Source organism: Rhipicephalus microplus, unplaced genomic scaffold (assembly GCF_043290135.1).
Source record: "Rhipicephalus microplus isolate Deutch F79 unplaced genomic scaffold, USDA_Rmic scaffold_18, whole genome shotgun sequence".
Lineage (NCBI taxonomy): Eukaryota > Metazoa > Arthropoda > Arachnida > Ixodida > Ixodidae > Rhipicephalus > Rhipicephalus microplus.
Genome location: NW_027464591.1, coordinates 2,547,234 through 2,569,965, shown reverse-complemented (window position 1 = coordinate 2,569,965; position 22,732 = coordinate 2,547,234). Strand labels below are relative to the sequence as shown.

At 47.6% G+C, this 22,732-nt stretch overlaps 1 protein-coding gene across 1 annotated transcript in view; it reads left to right on the top strand.

Annotated features, from left to right (window-relative positions):
- The first annotated feature begins 5,513 nt into the window (after positions 1 to 5,513).
- The window catches only part of LOC142785164 (uncharacterized), a 30,208-nt gene continuing 12,989 nt past the window's right edge, over positions 5,514 to 22,732 (top strand). The window contains exons 1-2 of the mRNA XM_075883619.1: positions 5,514 to 5,860; positions 7,538 to 7,922. Of these exons, the coding sequence (XP_075739734.1) occupies positions 5,514 to 5,860; positions 7,538 to 7,922 (732 nt within the window). The remainder of the gene's footprint in view (positions 5,861 to 7,537; positions 7,923 to 22,732) is intronic.

Here is a 22,732-nt window from a genome sequence, read left to right as displayed (position 1 = left end):
GTGGCCCGTGTGTGTTCTCGGCCCTTGGCCATTTTTCACCTTGTTGTTGGGGCTCGCTGTCGACAAGGGTGTCCCTTCATCACGAGCCTCGCCCGCTCCTTCTAACAGCGTGCCTGCCTGGCCACCCTCGTCCGCTGCGCAATTCCCAGTGTCGCCCGCCAGAGACCGCTGCTTACCGATGGCCCATCAACGTTGACAACCTGGACTTTCCAAATGAACACTTCATGGATTGTCGTTCATGTATATAGCTTTTGTCACTATATTTTTCTTTTTTTCATATGCCTTCGAATCGCGCAAAGCGCTAGGGGGGGAGCCCTGTAGTGCCATCATCATCGCCATCATTTCTTCATCACTGCGCCGCGCCTCTCGCGCAGCTGATGCTAGCTCGAGCTGCGCGAGGATTAGAACGAGCTTCTGGCCTGGCGGTTTGGACGCTGGTAGTCGACGCGGCTCCGCTCCTGACCTGGAATAAAGTGGCGAGATCAGCACGGCCCCATTGGCCGCCTTCGACGTCATCTCACGTCTCTCTTCTCTCGCCGCTACAACCCGCAGGTCGCGGAATCGAATCCCGACTGCGGCGGCTGCATTTCCGATGGAGGCGAAAATGTTCTAGGCCCCGTGTGCTCAGATTTGGGAGCACGTTAAAGAACACCAGATGGGCAAACTTTCCGGACCACTCCACTACAGCGTCTCTCATAATCAGATGGTGGTTTTGGGGAGTTAAACCCCACATATCAATCAATCTGTGCATTCCTGATCTCCTGTTGCACATCCTTCATGGTAAGCCGACTGCCCAAACACCCTTTGCAGCAATGTTGTGACGATGGAACGCGAAGGATCCACAGCGTCGCTCGTGAGCCAGTCGAGTCTCTTCCTCCTCTTAGTCGAATCTTCGCTAGCGCGTTTCAATATATTCAACGTGGTTTCGCCATACTAAACAGCTGTCATATACCCTTCCTAGTTTTTAATGCTTTCAACTTGTAGAATGGTATCAGTTTGGTATGGGAGAGATATATGTACTAGGTCTTTTACAGGAAACACTTATAATTCAATCTTGTTCGCGTTTAGAGAACTAGGAATAAGCCAGTGTTCTATTTCAGATAGGTTTATTTGGAGGTTTTGATAGAGAACCTGAATGTAATGCGCTGATGAAAAGAGCATCGAATGATTTATTTGCGCAATAATTTTGTTGACTTTCTTGTCTGTTAGTTCTAACTATTATTGCGTCTCTCAGAGAAAAGCAAGCGTTTAAAATTTCTATTCTTTCGTTTATGTTTTGTGGCTATTCATTCTCATATTTATATTTTATTTAATCTTTTATTATGACGTTCCATATTTTGCTTTTCTTCGTCCATTTCTTGTTCGTACACCCAGAAGACAACATATTTCATAAATTTTAAACTAGATGGTCATCAGCCAATCCTTCAGACTGCGTGTGCCACAAGCATTCATTTTTGTTGTTTTCTTATACCAACTCCAAGAGATTGGTTAATAAAGCGCAATATTGAGATCAATTCTGCTTATTATTGTTCGCCTATTAGCTTCTTATTCTTCTACTTATGTGTTGAAGAGTACCAAAATTACGATGCCGTGTACAACCTTTTAATTTCTACTTAAACAGGTTTGGTCTGGTGCCGTAGCCTCTGTGCTCAAGCTGTAATGAACCTGAAAATGTCGACCATTTTCTTCTCACATGCCACTGTTTTAAAAATAAAAATTCGGCAGATCGCACGTACCTGAGAATCTGCTTTATGCGAAGCAAGTGAAGGGAACGTGACTGTGTTGCATTTTTTTATTGAGCGACACGCCATGAAATGATGCTAAATATATGTACAAATGTTGCATGCAGAGACATACGTTGAAGAGATCATGTGTGTTGAAAAGTTGCAGATGTTTATATGACCAGTTTTCCACTTGCACAACGATGTCAGATTAAAATGTGTTTTAGGAACACCAGAAGCTGATATGAAGCACTGATGCTCGCGAAGATGTTGGCCCTTGACACTGCTACGAAAATCAGTTTCAGCGCATGACACCTCACCACAATTGGGGTTAACCCAACGTCACGGCTGTATCAAAGGAGTACATGTGTAATGCTTACAAAATTGGGTAGGCAGCACTGCAACCGCTATTAACGTTTCACGAAGATTAGCGTCTATTTCAAAACTAGTTTCGAGGCCCTGCATAGCTCTGTGGTAGAATGCTTGACTGCAACGCAGAATGCTTGGGTTCGATTCCTGCTAGGACACTGTACTTTATTATTTGCATTCGTAGGATGGCCAACGCTGCCTATGTTGGGTTTTTCTTAACACTGACATTTATTCTATGCCTTCGTTGGGTCGACGCTACCGATGTCGGGTATTGCTTAACGCTCGCGTGTTAAAATTGCCCGCTTCTGTTCTCAACGTTCCTTGGTAGATACTAAGTGTTAGTCACCGGTGGCACTTAGCCGCTTACCAGCGGCACATACCTGGCCGTGGGTGTGTGCCACTGTCTGGCGGGAAGTGTTTGACGACGTACGCGATGGGATTGTGACGATATTTATGTCTTGACCAGCGCGTCATATTCGTCAAACCATCTTACCCTCCCATGCTAATTTTGGTTGATGCCCCACCGCAGTAGTCTAGTGGCTAAGGTACTCGGCTGCAGACCCGCAGGTTGCGGGATCGAATTCCGGCTGCAGCGGCTGCATTTCCGATAAAGGCGGAAATGTTGTAGGCCCGTGTCCTCAGATTTGGGTGCACGTTAAAGAACCCCAGGTGTTCGAAATTTTCGGAGCCCTCCACTACGGCGTCTCTCATATTCATATGATGGTTTTGGGACGTTAATGCCCACATATCAATTATTCAATTTTGGTTCACGCCAAGCTAAGGGGGTGACCACGAGAGCACCCAAACGCAAGCGGTTAGACTGATACATATATACGCTCAAAGTCGCCAAAGTTCTCCAAGAAATGCTTCGCATTTACAAGAAAAAAAATGATTCGAAATTTTATTAAAAACACTGTAAATTTCACTTACTACTTCGAATATTTTGTCCTTTGGGGCTTCTTCATTAGGACTCAGTGACAGCGACGTCTGCGGGGCCCCCTGCGAATTTCTATGTGACACAACAAGGTTACCTTGCCGAGCCATTTGTCAGCTCTCAATTTTTACTAACCAATCTTACATTTAGTATTTACCTACTACACTTCTTCCCCTTCAGAAGTGTTGGATATAATGATTACACCTCAGTTATTCAAAAATTGTATTATTTCTTTTCTTTCACTTTTAAATGCGAAGCATTTCTTAGCGAACTTCGGCGACTTTGAGTGTATCTATCTACTTATCTAGCCGCCAATGACTATCAGCTCTCCTGGCCGTTGCGATAATGGTATCAATACCAAACTTGGTATGGCATAACATGAATGTATGAAAAACGTATTTGAGTAGTCATAACAAGAAAATCACGACATGTATGCCATGAATGTCATGATTTACATTTTATGGCCCTGTAGCTCTTGCGCCAGTTTCGTTCACATGGCATGTTGCAAAACTGATATGGTATGACATGATTGCATGGAAAACACAAGCGACATACTTTAACATGAAAATAATGACATGTGTGTCATGTAACAACATGACTACATGCCACAGTCACGATGCGCTTGCGGCTGTTTCGCTAGTGTCAGATATACCGATTTTGGTATTATGGTACGTGAATAGATGACGAAGGTATGTGACTGGTGCAAACATGACAATCATGAGATGCGTGTCATGTAAAATCATGATTACATGCCACGCTCATGATGCTCTCGTGACGGTTTGGCTAGCTTCACATGTACCAAACTCGGTATTACGCGACGCGAACGGATGACATAGGTAAATGACAAATCCAAACATAATAATCACGACATGCGTGTCATGTAACAACATGACTACATGCCACACTCATGATGAGCTTTATGCTGTTTCTCTAGCTTCACGTATGCCAAATTTGGTATTACGTGACACCAATGGATGGCGAAGGTATGTGACTAGTGCAAGCATAATAACCATGAGATGTGTGTCATGTGAGAAGACAACTACATGCCACAGTCAAGGCCAGGTGCCGGTCCTGTCATATACTCGCAGGCACGTTCCACGCAGCGTTGCTTTGAGACATGCGCGTTTCAGTACGTCCGGCGTCCCTCTGTCACGAAAAAAGGGAGACACAGTGTTGTCTGGGCAACGCATTGGCATTGAGTAATGTTACTCTATTGCATCGGCGCGAAATGCAGCATGTCGCATTTCTCACCGACGGACGCTAGTAGCGCCTGGCGTCAGACTATAGAGTGCTTGCGATTGGCTAACGTAGCGTCGCTGTGCCCATTATGCGCGCGCGTCTACCCTACATTGGAGTGTATTGGGCCCTTCATGATGCGCTCGTGGCCGTTTTGCTAGCTCCACATATACCAAATTTAGTGTTACGTGACGTCAATGGGTGACGAGATAAGTTACTGTGCAATCATGACAATCCTGACAAACGTGTAATGTAAGAACATGACAACATACTACGCTCATACCGTGCTCACGGCCGTTTCGCTAACTCCACATATATTAAATTTGGTATCACGCGACGTGAAAAGATTACAAAAGTAAACGACACTTATAAACATGATAATCATGTCACGAAAGTCATGTACGGCATCATTTACCTCCATTTCGTAACGTTGTGCTTCTCTTAAAGTGACATATCAACATTTTTTATTCATGCTTCGCATATCATTGATTCCTACTGTACGTGGGATTTGCCAATTTTTCCTTGTTTTCACATTGTGCCAATATAATCCCGTCAAGTCAAACCAATGTAACAATATTTCTCTAGCCTGGATAATCCTAAAGTATTGACTTGCATTAACCACCGGCTTCTTGGTAAATCCCCCTTAGTGGGTAAAAGCCGAAAGAAAGGATCAAGCAAGCAAGCAAGGAAATTATTACCTTAACAAAGCTCGACGCAAGGCGGCACCACTGTGCACTTTTTCAACGAAATTGAAACAATTGAAAACTTCTTATTTTGTGGTCGTTAGTGTTATCAGAGAAAAATACTTTTAGAAGCCCCATAGCAGACGTAAGGACTACATGTAAATGTACCAGTACGTTAATCAGTTGGTGGCACTTCATTTGGTTATGCCACAGGGATATATTCTCCATTGTGTTTGAATACATCAACGCAACTAAAAGATTACCGTGCTGGTCAAAGCTAACCTTTTCAGATCTTTAGTTTAGAATTCTTAGCTATGTCTGTCAGGAACAAGAGATGGTTTGAACGCTTGCTGAGCAACCATTTTTGTGTATTGGCTTTTTAAACTAATTATTCAGATTGGCTTTAATTTCATTTTAGTCTCATTTAGGTATCATGTCGCTCCGTTCTTGGCCCATCTCCCTCTTTGGGGGAGCGCCTTCATCTGAAGTGATCAGCATCAGCATCAAGTCACGAATACTCTGGCACGAGCTTAACTGGATCACGCAGCCATCTTGTCGAACCGTGGCGCAATGCAGGATTCGAGGCGTTCTCCGGCCCGTTCTCCGACGTTCGTGCCATCGCCGCGTTCAGCACATCGGCAGCCGTCTCAGGAGACGAACGCAGGCCTTCTCAGAAGTCCGGTGTCCTTCGGTGGTCAGGGTGTTCGATCGCCTGTCTTCGGACAAGATGGAATCGGGTCACCGTACTACGACCGAGAGCGCTCCGAGGCCCCGAAGTACGAATTCGTGGCGGAATCGAAATCTGATCCGCGGTACGCCATGATATCCTTCGAGTCGTCGGAAAAGTCGACGTCGACGAATACGTACTCGGCCACCTACCGACTCTCGGACGCCGACCCGCTGCCCGAATCCACAGAGTACGCCCTCAATGCGTTTACTTCTCCGTAATGTGCATCACTGTTTGCATTGAAATGTATCCACGCTTTGAAATGCAGTGGAGTAGTGAGAGTACGAGGAAACAGAATAAAGCGAAATAACTAAACCGTGCGTGGCAGACACTCTTATTCAATACTCGCATGGCGCAACTTCGTGATAATGAACTGTACCCTCAGTGCAACAGATTCTGCTCAACGGGGCACGAAAATCCAATACCACGTCTGGAAAACCAAGCACTGGAAAGCTCTATTTTTATCTTTTTTACTGGTATATAACGGTCACGGTAAAGCTTTAGCCTATGCGCGTGGTTTTCTGGGTATATAAAGTTTTCTCTCGTACATTTTTTTCCTAGGAGATAACAGGTCCGTAAGATGAAAAATACGACACGAAGCGCTCGCTAATTTGTCCCAGAGGACTCTGAAATGACAAAGCAGATGGCTGAGCATCGTATGACTATGTGCGACTATTGTTAAACTATAGATTGAACGAAGGAGAGGGATAGGTGTTGCATAGTGGTTTCGGCCTCGTTTTGGGAACTAGCACTCTTGCCCCAAGGGGGTGTACTTCCATTGCATTGCGCTGTACGTGGTAATAAAGACCGCTCTGTGAGCGTCTACCTGGCTCTCGGCTGCAGCTCTTCCTTCTACGGCCGGTGCTCCAGGCCCTTTGTTTTTCGTCGGCGTCGCGTCCTGCGTACGACAAAAAAAGAGGCAGGTTTCAGGTGCGGAAAAATATGGGTAAATCTCAGTGGTTGCACTTTGTAGACTGTTAGTTAGCAGTCGATGAAAGGAAAGTGTAATTAACCCTTGGAGACGATCATGCGCATGGGGCTAATTTAGGCATAAGTGCAAAGGCGAGCAGAAAATAAGGGGCACCTATTAAGCATTATTCCACGAGGCTGCGATGAACAATCTTTTTCGGGACTGTTCAAGCTTAGTGAAGCCTTCGACGAGCATTTTAATTTTAAATTGGAACCGAAAACTGTTGCACATACAGGCCACCATTAAAACCTATTATGTGTACTGCCCAAGACGCGTTCAATATAACTCCAAGTGCGGCGTGTTTTTGCGCAATACATGCAGTTTAGAAAGGGGCAAGCATGGATGCCCGCTCTTACTTCACATACTTGTTCAGTTTTTTTGTGCCTTCAGGGAACAAGCTCGGGCCTCAAATATCATAGCCCTTGAATGTGTGCAATCACACTGGGTTTTAAGCGCGACAGTGTAATATCTTACTCAAAACAACATGGCTGCTTGTGTTTACTGGCCACGCTGCTTGCACCAGCTGGCCAATTGATAAAAGCGGCTATTTGCGAGCTAATGCTCGCTTGTCCTGGCTCAATGATAATAGATGTCGGCAATGGTCTCTTGCTTTGCCTTCGCGCTTTTTTCCTGAAAGGTGTCTTTCTGGATACTTGTTGAACTCCACCTTTTCGTATTTTGTAATCCTCATGTTTTTCGTCAGTCATAAATGCCGTAGGGTCTCTCCAGGCCAATTGCTGTGAATCAACGCCGGAACTCGAAAACATGACGGAAATCGCGACATCCATGAATAGCGCTGACATAGTGGAATATACATAATATGAGTTCTTACTGTGGACGTTCTTTTCCCTGCTGATTTCTTTTCTTCTTGCCAATGCTTCTTAACGCATCCCCCAGGAAATTTCGGTTGATGGGCAGTGCCGACAGCTCCGGCAGCAAGAGCAGCGGACTGGCCTCATCTGCGTTGCCCTCAGGCTCTTCGTCAGCGACAGCAACAGCCGGCACGGAACAAGCGTACGGGCCTTTGCCGCGCAGAAAAGTCGCTATGGGCATCTTCTGTCTCGTCGCAGCGAGCGCCACCGCCATCACGCTGCTCGTGCAAGGAAGCCTGCCGTTAGGAGACGAGGGTCACGTGGGCACAGGCACAGACCCGCCGCTACAGCTCGAGAAGGGCTCGGACACGTCGCCAGACAGCGCTGGCTTCGCGCTGCACTTCGCGCGCCGCCGCCGCCTGACGACCGAGACGAGGAAGACGACTCGCAAGCAGCCGCCCTTCCTAATTGTACCTTTGATGCACTTCAATTTCCATATTTCATTTGTGGTTAAATGTCTAAAGCGACGCTTATGAGATGGGCCATCTTTATTCGTTGTAGTATACCGCCATTTCACAATGCCCATACGAACATTCTTGCCGCGAAAAGGCCCTTGATGTGAGAGAAAACGCGTGAACACAAAATTCATGGGTGGTACGGTCGTCACTTAGCTGCACATATTGGCGTGACTGTGTGGTTTCTGAGCACATCATCTAAGATCTTCATTATTCAACACGTGCAAATACATAGCGCATTTGATTCTGAGTACACTGTAAACAGAAATAAGCCGAAATGGGAGTAAATGACCTTGTCCTCTAGCGCACACCCAGATGGGAGTTTTAAAAAACCCGTTTCTGGGAGTAAAAAATTTACTCCCCATCAGAAGGGGGTTTTCGCATGGTATCAGGGTGTTTTAATTTACATCCATAGGGGAACTTTTTCAGGTAAGTATGGGAGTAAATTTTTTGCATCGACCGAGAAAAAAAATTATGTCAGCAGCCATACCATGCGCAAGCGTAACTTTATTTACATTACATTTAATACGCACAACAATGATTACAGTACACAAACATTATCACAACGTTCACGTAATATCACAACACTCGCACTCATCACAGCTTGCCACACGCAGTACACACTTACCATATGGCCACCGAGTATATATAGGCACCACATTCTGACCTCCTGTAGCTGAGGAGAAAGCCTTTTTTTTCTAATAATTAAGCAATAAATACGCACGGCGTAAGTACGAACTTGCGGTGGTCTGATGTAAGCACTTCAACACACATGCCTTTTATCCTAATCCTGCCTAATAATTAATATTTTTTTACTATAACAAAAAAGTTTTATCAGTTGACGCTCTGTCGTACAGGCTGAATTCGCATCAGCAGTGCTGTTTGTGGACCCGTAAAATGCACTCAATCATACACAAAGTGCGCGCGGCCTTGAATGAACACATTAACGAGGCACATTCAGCAGCTCCAGCGATGAACCGAGGTAGACCGCCGCTACCGCGTTCCACGACTAGGCCTCAATCACGAGTACGGCACGGTGATTTGATGAATGACAGCTGGCGATCACAAAATGCTTGCTGATGTGCAGTTTACGTCTCGTTTTTCCCATGCACAGAAATAGGTGTCCGCTCTCTACGCAGTTTAAGCTACGGAGCGATATACTTAAACGAATGAGACGGTTCGCAGTCGCTGTTCCCGTTGCTCGCATGCATTGCATGTATAGCTCGCAGAGCTCGCCACGGCGGCCGGTGCGCAGTGCGAGCTCGATACGATGCCGGCTTGATACCAACGCCATAGCGAGGGCTTCCTACCGCTTAGATGTTGCAGCCGGTGAAATACCGGTGACACTCCGAGAAGCCACTATCGGAGGAGACGGGGCGAGCGCGTCGCCGGTGCAACTCTCAGACCGGTTGCCGGCCAGCCTGCCGTAGTCGAGCGAAGCCTACTTTGAACCGCTTCGAAGTTTTACGGTGCAATCGCTGACGATCGTACTCCGCCTCGTTCGGCGCTCGCCTTGTAGTTAGTCATTGACAGCTGCGGTCGCAAGGCGCAGAAGACTGTTATACATCCCAGCAGCCTTCATTTTTTGTGAAACACATTCTTTGCATCGCCGGTGGTCGGTGCTAGCTCGTAGCGCTTGCCGCGGTGGCCAGCGCACAGTGCGAGTTCGATACGATGCCGGCTTGATACCGACGGCATAGCGAGGCCTTCTTACCACTTAGATGTTACAGCCGGTGAAATACCGGTGACACTCCGAGAAGCCACTATTGGCAGAGACGGGGCGAGCGCGTCGCCGGCGCAACTGTCAGACCGGTTGCCGGCCAGCCTGCCGTAGTCGAGCGGAGCCTACTTCAGACCACTTCGAAGTTTCTGATGGTGAAACTCCAGGAGCAGCCGCTGACGATCGTAACAGCTTACTTTTGCTACCATTAATTTATTCTTCGAAGTTTTTTGTTACTCGGCCCTTTGAAGCGTGGCATTCAGGACGTTTCGTTGAGGAATCGGACCGATGTGCAGCGTGGTTTAACGGTGCGAAATATATTGAAATATTTCCAGTGAATACCAACCGGTCGTTGCTATTCTTCGCTGCACTTATAATTTCGTTGCCTGTTGACAGATGCTTACACGGTTAGCCACACAAAGCACATGTGTTTCACACCGACGTGCAAAGATATGCCCGTACACACACACACACACACACACACACACGCGCGCACACGCACGCACACACACACACACACACGTCACGCCCAAAGAGGGTTTTTAAAGCTCCTATAGGGAGTTTGTAACCACATGACCTGAAACTCCTTTGGGAGTTTAACAAGGTCATGTCGTTCATAAACTCTGTGAGTAAGGAGGGGGCGTTTTACGATGACATGTGCCGAGTTCACTCCCTACCAGGGAGTAAATAATTGGGGCAGGGGAGTTTTGTGGGCTCATGTGCTGGAGAAACTCCCATCTCGGCTAACTTTTGTTTACAGTGTAGACCTCTAATTTGAGACGTTTAGGGAATATTTATTCAACAGGTAGGGCTAAAAAATGAAAAAAGGCATCTGAATCTCTAACGTCTCAATGAAACTTAAGTATTAAAGTATTTACACGAAATGCAAAAACGAAACATTTGACCCTTGTGTTTAGAAAAATGTTTCATAATTTAGAATACGGTATATGCTCTACTATAGATAGCGGTAAGCTCTACCTCTGGCCCAATGGCTGCAAGAATCTCAAAACGTAATTGCGTGTTTAGAAAAAGAAATGGCAGGTCCCACGTAAAGTGGGAATCGATGATATGCGAAGCACGAGGAAGAAACGATGATATGTGACTTTAAAATCAGCACAACGGCACGATACGGACGAACGTTGTATACAATAAACGCAAGCAGTAATGGTATGTGCACGGTACTTGGCTGCTGACCCACAGGGCGCGGGTTCGAATCCCGGCTGCGGCGGCTGCATTTCAGATAGAGGCGGAAATGTTTTAGGCCCGTGTGCTCAGATTTGAGTGCACGTTAAAGAACCCCAGGTGGTCTAAATTTCCGAAGCCCTCCGCTACGGCGTCTCTCAAAATCAGAGTGGTTTTTGGACGTTAAACCCCACATATCAATCAATGGTATGTGCACTCACGTATCTAGATAAGATGCAAGTATGCTGTTTAGAGTCGCATAACGACGGCACCACTCACGTTTCAAATACCAGCACCAGCAGTGATAGGCATGTAAAGTATGCCACACATGACACGTATGATTATCATGTTTGAACGTGTCATTTACCTTTGTCGTCTTTCACGTTACGTTATGCCAAATTTGGTATATGTGAGCTAGCATAACAGCCGCGTGCACATCATGAGCGTGGCATAGTCATGATCTTACATAAAACGCATATGGCATGATTATCAGGTTTGCACCAGCGATATATATTCATCATCCATTCAAGTCATGTCATGTCAGATCTGGTATACGCGAAGCTAGTGAAACGGTCGTGAGCGCACCGTGAGTGTGAGTGTTGTCATGTTGTTACATGACACACATCTGATGATTATCATGTTTGCACAAGTCACATATCTTGGCCATCCATTCACGTCCCATAATTACAATTTTTCATATTTGACGCTAGTGAAACACCCGCGAGCACACCATTAGCGTCCCATGTAGTCATGAGTTCCATGGCATGCATGTCGTGATTTCCACGTTAGTGTTCGTCACTAATGTTCGCCATGCAGTCATGTCATACCATACCAGTTTTTTCAATATGTTATGTGAATGAAACCACCGCAAGAGCAGAAATACTATGAAATGTAAATCATGACATTCATGATATACATATCATAATTTCCATGTAATGACTAGTCAGTTATGCTCGTAAAACAGTTATGTTTGCCATTAATATTTTGGTAGAGATCTCATAATCAAGATTGCCAGGAGAGCTAAAGGCCGTAGGTGGCTAGATAGATTTAAAAAAAGTTGGCAGATCCCACGTACAGTGGGAGTCGATAATATGCGAAACGCGAATGAGAATTGATGATATGTCACTCTAAAATCAGCACAACGGTACTAGGTGGAGGTAAACGATGTCGTACATGACTTCCGTGTCAAATTTATCATGTTTGGATGTGTAGTTTAGCTTCGCCATCTATTAACGTCACGTGATACCAAACTTGGTATAAGTGGAGCTAGCGAAACAGCCGTGAGAACGCTATGAGCGTGGTATGTTGTCATGTTCTTACATGACACGCGTGTCAGGATTATCTTGTCTGCACCAGTCATATAGTTCGTCGTGCATTGACGTGACATAACACCAAATTTGGTATATGTGGAGCTAGCAAAACGGCCACAAGCGCATCATGATTGGATTGAATAAACATTTATTTGGTCCTCCAAAACACAAATCATTATGTTGCGGGCAGCTACCACGTGGGGACTGAAATTCCAAGCTCCTCAGCCACCACGCGGGCTTGGTGGACAGCCCAGAACTGATCTGCCAAGGACGAACTGTGGATTGCCGCCTCCCATCTGGCAAAGGTGATGTTCGATAAATGAGCGAATTCGGTGCACTGTCAGAGCATATGTTCTAATGAAGCTATTTCCCCACATTGTGGACAAACATTACTCGGGTATAGGTCAGGGTACATGATGTGTAACATTTTCAAAGTAGGGTACATCCGCGTTTGCAAAGTCTTAATGTAAGTGCTTGTGGTCGAGTTAGCTTTTCGTGAGGTGGAGGGAAAATCTTTCTAGACAGGTAGAAATGTTTAGTGAGCTCGTTATTTGTTGTAATAATATCCCGGTTATCCCCTTCACCAGTAGAACGCGTCCCTGGGGAGGCGTGGTTGGAGACGTCTCGCGCCGCCTCGTGTGCTGCTACATTGAGATTGGGAGGGGAATGGATTTGTCCAAGGTGAGCTGGGAACCAACTCAGAAGATGATGCGTTATATTGCTGCCTTGCAGTATTCCCAGCGTTTGTTCAGAGACCGTCTCCTTGGCGAACGCCCGTAATGCTGTCATGGAATCGTTGTAGACGACTTCAATGTTATCCATCTTGAGTGCTAAGGCGATGGTCACCTGTTCCACAATGACTGGGTCTTTCGTTCTGACCGTCGCTGAGATGACGACATGGCCAGGCCCATCGACCACCACTGCCACAAACGCTTTCCCATTGGCGTAGGAAGCCGCGTCAACAAATACGACCCCTCGTTCCTCGTTTGAGACTTGACGAAGTATAGTCCTGGCCCTCGCTACTCTTCTTCCGATGTCGTGTTCTGGATGCATGTTTCTTGGTATAGGAGATACGGTGATATTCTCCCTGATGTTTTTGGGGATATCATTGTAATTGCGTCTGATTGCCATTGGGTGTGGCCTAGCTCCTGCAGGATCATTCTCCCCGACCTTGTTGTAGATAGCCTTGCAAACTGTGCTCTCTCTTGGGCTTCTGCTATTTCTTCGAGCGTGTTGTGAATGCCAAGCTCAAGTAGACGCTCGGTGCTGGTATGTATGAGTAGGCCCAGGACCTTCTTGATAACTTTCCTGAGGAGCACATTCAGTGTCTAGGACTCTGGTCTTGACCAGTTATGCATTGCTGCCTCGTACGTAAAGTGGCTTAGAACAAACTCATGCATCAACCTGATGAGGTTGTCTTCCTTGATCCCATTTCTTTTGTTGGCCACTCTGCGTATGAGGTGCACCACACTGTCTGTTTTCTAAGTGAACTTGGCTATAGATTTGCTGTTGGCGCCGGTAGACTCTATCAGCATGCCCAGGACTTTGATGGAGTCGACCCTCTGGATGGCATCTCCTTGATTTGTACGGAGGTGGATGTCTATCTGGTTTAATGGCTTCCACCCCCTGGGCTTCGGTCTCCGGCGTGCAGTCCGATACAGTAAAATTTCTGACTTCCTCGAGGAGCACTCTAGCCCAAAAGGACGAAGGCACTCTTCTACGGTGTCAATCGCCTCTTGCAGAGCGCTCTCAATCTGCCCCTCGCTTCCACCTGTGCACCAGATGGTAATGTCATCTGCGTAGATGCTGTGCTTCAATCCTTCAATGCTCGATAATTTCTTTGACAGTCAATCATGGCAATGCTGAACAGCATTGGATAAATAACTGCCCCTTGCGGCGTGCCCCTTGCTTCTAGTTCGATTGCTGTGGTCTTGATATCTGCAATCTTCATCACGGCTTTCCGATTTGTAAGAAAGGACCATACGTAGTCATAGAAGGCTTTCCCCAGACCAAGCTTGAAAATAGCTTCGAGTATGAATGAGTGGTGGATGTTGTCAAACGCTTTTTCAATATATAGGCACAGACTGGCTCTCACGTCTCTGGTTTCATTGTCGATGGTCTGGTGTTTGATAAGCTTCAATGCATCTTGTGTAGATAGCCCTGCCCTGAATCCAACCCTATTGTGTGTATATATGTCGTTATCTTCTAAGTACTTGTTTATCCTGTGTAGTATGGCATGTTCTGCATACTTGCTGATACATGATGTCAAGGATATTGGCCCATGTTGTCCAAGTTAGGGGGCTTTCCTGGCTTAGGAATAAGGATCGTATTGGCCAGCTTCCACTGCTCTGGCACCCTGCCTTCTCTTTATGCTGAATTGATCATATCCTTCAGCGTTTCAATTCAATCGTCATCAAGGTTACGAAGGGCCTTGTTTGATATACCGTCCGGGCCAGGGGCCGACCTGCCATTGAGATCATGCAAGGCTCTTCTGACCTCCTCGATGTTAAAGTCGGCCTCGAGACCTGGATTGGGCATGCCCTGGTACTGTCTACTTGGTGGTGCCAATTCTCTTTTGATTGGGAGGTACTTATGCACTCCCCCTGCACAACTTGCTGTTCTGTAGTGCGCCCTATTTCTTTATGCAAATTCGAGCGATAACATGCTTTTGATTTGTTTTGGTGGTGTTTTCGTTGAGGAGATGTTTTAACATATTCCATGTCTTGCCATTGCGCATCTGACCATCGACGGACTTGCAGATTTTGTCCCATTGCTGCCTGGATAGTGCGCGACAGTGTTCCTCGACTCATCTGTTTACCTCAGCTATCTTCTTCCTCAGTCTTTGGTTCAGGCCCTGACGCTTCCAACGATTCAGTAGTGCTTGCTTTGCCTCAAGAAGATGAGCGAGCCAGCTATCTGGAAAATCTGTGGTAATGGGGGAGGGGACGGATTTCGATGTCCTCTTTAATCTGTTTGACCCACTGCTCCAAGCCTTGTCTGTGTCCATCTTGTTCCCTTTCCATCCTTATCTTCCTGAACTTATCCCAGTCTGTGAAGTGGAACTCTCTCTGTTTTTTATGCTCTACGGAGAAGGTAGTGGCAAGAATGGAGTGGTCACTCCCTAGGTTTACAGCAAGGTTCATCGACTGGGCCTTCTTGATGTTCCTTACAAATGTAAGGTCCGGTGTGGAATCCCTGCAGCAAGATGTACCAAGCTTTTTTGGTAGGCTGGGGTCTGTGATTAGGGTGAGATCAAGTTCGCTGGCACTTTGATAAAGTCGATTTCCTTTCCCAGTGTTGTACTTGTAACCTCATGTATGATGAGGGGCGTTAAAATCACCTGCTATGACGAGTGGACATTCCCCGGTGATATTAACAGCTTTCTTTAGAACCGTCTTGAACCCTTGCTTTTGTTCCTTTGGACTGCTGTGTATATTAAGAATGAAAATGCTCTGACGGTTGCTGGTACCTGGCACGATCTCTAACTAGACATGTTCCAACCGGCCTGCTTCTATCTTGAGGTCGTGGGTTACATGCGGTAGTTTGTTGCATACAAAGGTGCAGACTCCCCTCCCTTCAGTATCCCCTATTACAGGCCGGAATCTATGCAACATTGCTTGCGGTGAAAGGGTCTCTTGTAATAATATAATATGAGGCTTTTCTTGGCTGCTCCCGATATAGTGCTGTAGGGTTGCCTTCTTTTAAGGTAACCTCCACAGTTCCATTGCCAGATACGAAATGCTTCACGTAGCACGGCCATCATGGTTAATACATGGGCCGCCAGAGCCTGATGCTGCACCTCTCGACAGGTTTGGTACCACTAGTATTTGTGGCCGAAGAGGTGAATTTGGTGTATGAGAAAATCTTGCTGTGTTGTGCAGATATGCTTCGACTTTTGTAATGCGCAAAGTCATATGCTCTTCCAGTGCCGCCATGCTTGATTGTAGCCTACCCATCTGCTCGCTAAGATTGGCTACTACTTTGCTGAGCGTGTCAAAGGCCTCTTTTATATCTGACATGGTCGGTTGGTCATCCTCAGCCGACGCTTACGTTCGGCTTGGGAGACGCTCTAGGGGCCGGCCAGTGCGGACGCGCGAAGATCGGCTCCTGCTTTCAAGAATGGTTTCCTGTGGTATTCACGAATTTGTCGCCAAGCTTTTACTCTCATCGTGTGCCTAAGTTCTTAAGAAATCAGCAGATACTACCTTTGTGCCGGTGAGTGGACTTTTAAACCGTTTTTTGGGACATTTTTACACGGCAACGCCACCGGGGGATTTAGGCCTAACTAAGGAGGCGATTGTCGCCGATGCGCCGGCCCGGCGCCAACGCGACTCAACGCTCTGCGCGTTCCAGTATCTGCAACAGAATGGAATACCAAGTAGATGGAGAGGACATCTCTCCAGAGGATTGCACGGAAGAAATGGGTTGGAAGGAAGCCGAAACAAGACGCTCAAGGAATAAGCAAGCCGCGGTTAGCGTTCCTGCTGCCAAGGGTTCGACCGAGGCCGGCGTTGCGGGAGACGCTCGAGCCTGTCGTAGAAGGTATGACACCAGGCATACAATCGTGCGAGCTGGACGCATGCCGCCACTACCTAAGGACTTCAGCAAATTGTGCTACGACCACGTGGAGGATTAAATATCTCGAGAATTGGCACTGGAGCCGTGGCAGACGCGATAGTACTGGCGGCTGGCATCAAAGAGGAAGAGGCCATGCAGGATATCATCTGCTCCAACTTGCAGCAGAACATTATGGTGGCAAGCACTCCGGACCAAGACAGAGCTTCAAGATACCTCAAGGTCAAGCAAATTGACATTGGAGGCAAAGTTTTCGAGGTTAGCGCGTACGCCGCGGCACCCCACGACACTTGTAAAGGAGTGATTCGCGGGATCCCCGTAAGCGATACTCAGGACATTTTGATCCGAAAGATTGTGAACGCGAACAACCCGCTCGCGCTGCAGGCCAAGAGAATCAAGAACACCGGGACAATCATCATAGCGTTCGAAGGACACAAGGTGCCCAGATTCGTGAGATATGGACCTTCACTTTTGCAGTGCTCCCTTTACCGCAAGAACGTCGATATTTGTTACGTCTGCGGAAAGCTGGGACATCGGGCTGACGTCTGTCCGAACCCAGCTGAAACAATCTGCAGAGGCTGCGAAATCAAGAACCCAGATAGCCTGCACCAGTGCAATCCAAGATGCAGGCTGTGTGACGGTCACCATCCCACGGCACACAAGGAGTGCAACAACAGGTTCTTAGTGCCATACGTCGTCAGACGCAGACGTTGGGAAAGATCGCGAGCAGCCGCAGAAGCCCGGGACGCATCAATCACATCGAGTCCAGACATCAATGACAAGCAGCTTATTCCAGCCTACGGGACCCAGAGCATCAAGACTACACAAGAACAGGAAAGGCGGCCCCACTCCAGGGGGAGGTCGCGTTCCAGAAGAGGTTCTAGACCCAAGGCCCGCTCCCAATCAAGGGGGCGCTCGTGTTCTCAAGGTCACCATCAGGGTCGGGATCAGCCTGGGCGGCACCCGAACGGCCAGCTACCTGGCGTTCAGTTCGAGATCACGGCTTCACATCCGGGGAGGACGCCTGCAGTTACTTCGAAAGGCAGCTGGGCTGAGCGAGTGCGCAACGGCGGGGCAGAGGTGATGACAGGTAAGCTGCCTGAGCATGATAGAATTGCACAGCTAGAGCAAGAAAACGCGAGACTTACAAAATCAAATGAGAGGCTATCAGCTGAGTTAAAGGAAATAAAAATTCTTCTCACTAAGCTAACCAGCGCGCAATCTTCACAGCCAATGCCTCAGCCAGTTGATGTCTCTGTGGCTGAAAACGTGGGGGACTCGAGAACCGCGAAAAAGAGGGCAGTCATGGCAGAACACGTGGAAGCCAACCAAACGACCATGTCAGATATGAAAGAGGTGTTTGAGACGCTCAGCAAAGTAGTAGCCAATCTTAGCGAGCAGATGGGTAGGCTACAATCAAGCGTGGCGGCACTGGAAGAGCATATGACTTTGCGCATTACAAAGGTCGAATCATATCTGCAAAACACAGCAAGGCCTCTTCATGCACCAAGCTCACCCCTTCGGCCACCAATACTAGTGGTACCAAACCTGTCGACAGGTGCAGCATCAGGCTCTGGCCACCCATGTAATAACCATGATGGCAGCGCTACGTGAAGTATTTCGTATCTGGCAATGGAACTGTAGAGGTTACCTTAAAACGAAGGCAACCCTGCAGCAGTATATCAGGAGCAGCCAAGAAAAGCCTCATATTATATTATTACAAGAGACCCTTTCACCGCAAGCAACGTTGCCTGGATTCCGGCCTGTAATAGGGGATACTGAAGGGAGGGGAGTCTGCACCTTCATATGCAACAAACTAACGCACGTAACCCATGACCTCAAGATAGAAGCAGGCCGATTGGAACACGTCTTGGTAGAGATCGTGCCTGGTACCAGCAACCGTCAGAGCATTTTCATTCTTATATATACAGCAGTCCAAAGGAACAAAAGCAAGGGTTCAAGACGGTTCTAAAGAAAGCTGTTAATATCGCCGGGGAATGTCCACTCGTCATAGCAGGTGATTTCAACGCCCCTCATCATACATGGGGTTACAAGTACAACACTGGGAAAGGAAATCGATTTTGGCAAAGTGCCAGTGAACTTGATCTCACCCTAATCACAGACCCCAGCCTACCACCAAGGCTTGGTACATCTTGCTGCAGGGATTCCTCCCCGGACCTTACATTTGTAAGGAACATCAAGAAGGCCCAGTGGATGAACCTTGCTGTAGACTAGGGAGTGACCACTGCATTCTTGCCACTATCTTCTCCGTGGAGCGTAAAAAGCAGAGAGAATTCCACTTCACAGACTGGGATAAGTTCAGGAAGATAAGGATGGAAAGGGAACAAGATGGCCACAGACAAGGCTTGGAGCAGTGGGTCAAACAGATTAAAGATGACATCAAATCCGTCTCCTCCACCATTACCACAGATCTTCCGGTTGAAAGAATGGATAGCCGGCTTGCTCATCTTCTTGAGGCAAAGCAAGCACTACTGAACCGTTGGAAGGGTCAGCGCCTGAACCGAAGACTGAGGAAGAAGATAGCTGAGGTAAACAGGTCAGTCGAGGAACATTGTCGCGCACTATCGAGGCAGCAATGGGACGAAATCTGCAACTCCGTCGATGGTCAGATGCGCAATGGCAAGACATGGAATATGTTAAAGCATCTCCTCAACGAAAACACCACCAAACAAATCAAAAGCATGTCATCGCTCGAATTTTGCATAAAGAGATAGGGCGCACTACAGAACAGCAAGTTGTCCAGCAGCTCGTGCATAAGTACCTCCCAATCAAAAGAGGATTGGCACCACCAAGTAGACAGTACCAGGGCACGCCAAATCCAGGTCTTGAGGGCGACTTTAACATCGAGGAGATCAGAAGAGCCTTGCATGATCGCAACGGCAGGTCGGCCCCTGGTTCTGACGGTATATCAAACAAGGCCCTGCGTAACCTTGATGACGATTCAATGGAAACCCTGAGGGATATGATCAATTCAGCATGGAAAGAAGGCAGGGTGACGGAGCAGTGGAAGCTGGCCAGCACGATTCTTATTGCTAAGCCAGGAAAGCCCCCTAACTTGGACAACATGAGGCCAATATCCTTGACATCATGTATCGGCAAGGTCGCAGAACATGCCATACTGCACAGGATAAACAAGTACTCGGAAGATAACAACATATATACACACAATATGGTTGGATTCAGGGCAGGGCTATCCACACAAGATGCATTGAAGCTTATCAAACACCAGGTCATTGACAATGAAACCAGAGACGTGAGAGCCATTCTGTGCCTAGATCTAGAAAAAGCGTTTGACAACATCCACCATTCATTCATACTCGAAGCAATTTCCAAGCTTGGTCTAGCGAAAGCCTTCTATGACTACATATGGTCCTTTCTTACAGATCGAAAAGCCGTGATGAAGATTGCAGATATCGAGACCGCAGAAATCGAACTAGAAGCAAGGGGCACGCCACATGGGGCAGAGATTTCACCAATGCTGTTTAACATTGCCATGATTGGACCGTCAAATAAATTATCGAGCATTGAAGGATTGAAGCACAGCATCTACGCAGATGACATTACCATCTGGTGCACAGGTGGAAGCGAGGGGCAGATTGAGAGCGCTCTGCAAGAGGCGATTGACACCGTGGAAGACTACCTTCGCCCTTCCGGGCTCAAGTGCTCCTCGAGTAAGTCAGAAATTTTGCTTTATCGGACTGCACGCCGGGGACCAAAGCCCAGGGGATGGAAGCCGTTAAACCAGATAGACATCCATCTCCGTACAAATCAAGGGGATGCCATCCAGAGGGTCGACTCCATCAAAGTCCTGGGAATGCTGATAGAGTCTACCGGCGCCAACAGCAAATCTATAGCCAAGTTAACTCGGAAAACAGACAGTGCGGTGCACCTCATACGCAGAGTGGCCAACAAAAGAAATGGGATCAAGGAAGACAACCTCATCAGGTTGATGCATGCGTTTGTTCTAAGTCACTTCACATACGAGGCAGCAATGCACAACTGGTCAAGAGCAGAGTCCGAGACACTGAATGTGCTCCTCAGGAAAGTTATCAAGAAGGTCCTGGGCCTACCCATACATACCAGCACCGAGCGTCTGCTTGAGCTTGGCATACACAACACGCTCGAAGAAATAGCAGAAGCCCAAGAGAGAGCACAGTTTGCAAGGTTATCTACTACAAGGTCGGGGAGAATGATCCTGCAGGAGCTGGGCCAAAACCCAATAGCAATCAGACGCAATTACAATGATATCCCTGACAACATCAGGGAGACTATCACGGTATCTCCTATACCGAGAAACATGCATCCAGAACACAACGTCGGAAGAAGAGTAGCGAGGGCCAGGACTATACTTCGTCAAGTCTCAAACGAGGAACGAGGGGTCGTATTTGTTGACGCGGCTTCCTACGCCAATGGGAAAGCGTTTGTGGCAGTGGTAGTCGATGGGGCTGGCCATGTCGTCAACTCAGCGACGGTCAGGACGAAAGACCCAATCATTGCGGAACAAGTGGCCATCGCCTTAGCACTTAAGATAGATAACATTGAAGTGGTCTACAGTGATTCCATGCCAGCACTACGGGCGTTCGCCAAGGGGACGGTCTGTGAACAAACGCTAAAATTACTGCAAGGCAAGAACATAACACATCATCTTCTGAGTTGGTTCCCAGCTCACCTTGGACAAATCAACGATTCTCCTCCCAATCTCAACGAAGCAGCACACGAGGCGGCGCGAGAACTCTCCAACCGCGCCTCCCCGGAAATGCGTTCTAGTGTTGAAGGGGATAACCGGGAAATTCTTACAACATATAACGAGCTCACGAAACATTTCTACCTTTCTAGAAGGATTTTTCCTCCACCTCACAAAAATCTAACCCGGCCCCAAGCACTTACATTAAGGCTTTTGCAAACGCGGATGTACCCTAGTTTGAAAATGTTACACATCATGTACCCTGACCTATATCCAAGTAATCTTTGTCCACATTGTGGGGAAATAGCTTCATTAGAACACATGCTCTGGCAGTGCACCAAATTCGCTCATTTATCGCACATCACCTCTGCCAGATGGGAGGCGGCAATCCGCAGCTCATCCTTGGCAGATCAGCTCTGGGCTGTCCACCAAGCCCGCGAGGCTGCTGAGGAGCTTGGCATCTCAGTCCCCACGTGGGAGCTGCCCGCAACACAGTGATCTGTGTTTTGGAGGACCAAATAAAAGTTTATCCAATCCAATCCAATCTGACATGGTCGTTCGGTTGGCTTCCACGTGTTCTGCCATGACTGCCCTCTTTTTTGTGGTTCTCGATTCCCCCACGTTTTTAGCCACAGGGACATCAACTGGCTGAGGCATTGGCTGTGAAGACTGCGCGCTGGTTATCTTAGTGAGAAAATTTTTTATTTCCTTCAACTCAGCTGATAGCGTCTCATTCAATTTTGTGAGTCTCGCGTTTTCTTGCTCTAGCTGTGTAATTCTATCATGCTCTGACAGCTTACCTGTCATCACCTCTGCCGCGCCATTGCGCACTCACTCAGCCCAGCTGCCTTTCCATGTAACTACAGGCGTCCTCCCCGGGTTGGAAGCCGTGATCTCGAACGGAATGCCAGGCAGCTGGCCATTCGGGTGCCGCCCAGGCTGATCCCGACCCTGATGGTGACCTTGAGAACTCGAGTGCCCCCGTGATTGGGAGCGGGCCTTGGGTCTAGAACCTCTTCTGGAACGCGACCTCCCCCTGGTGTGGGGCCGCCTTTCTTGTTCTTGTGTAGTCTGGATGCTCTGGGTCCCGTAGGGTGGACTAAGGTGCTTTTAGTTAATGTCTGGACTCGATGTGATTGATGCGTCCCGGGCTTCTGCCGCTGCTCGCGATCTTTCCTAACGTCTGCGTCTGACGACATATGGCACTAAGAACCTGTTCTTGCACTCCTTGTCTGCCGGGGGATGGTGACCGTCGCACAGCCTGCATCTTGGA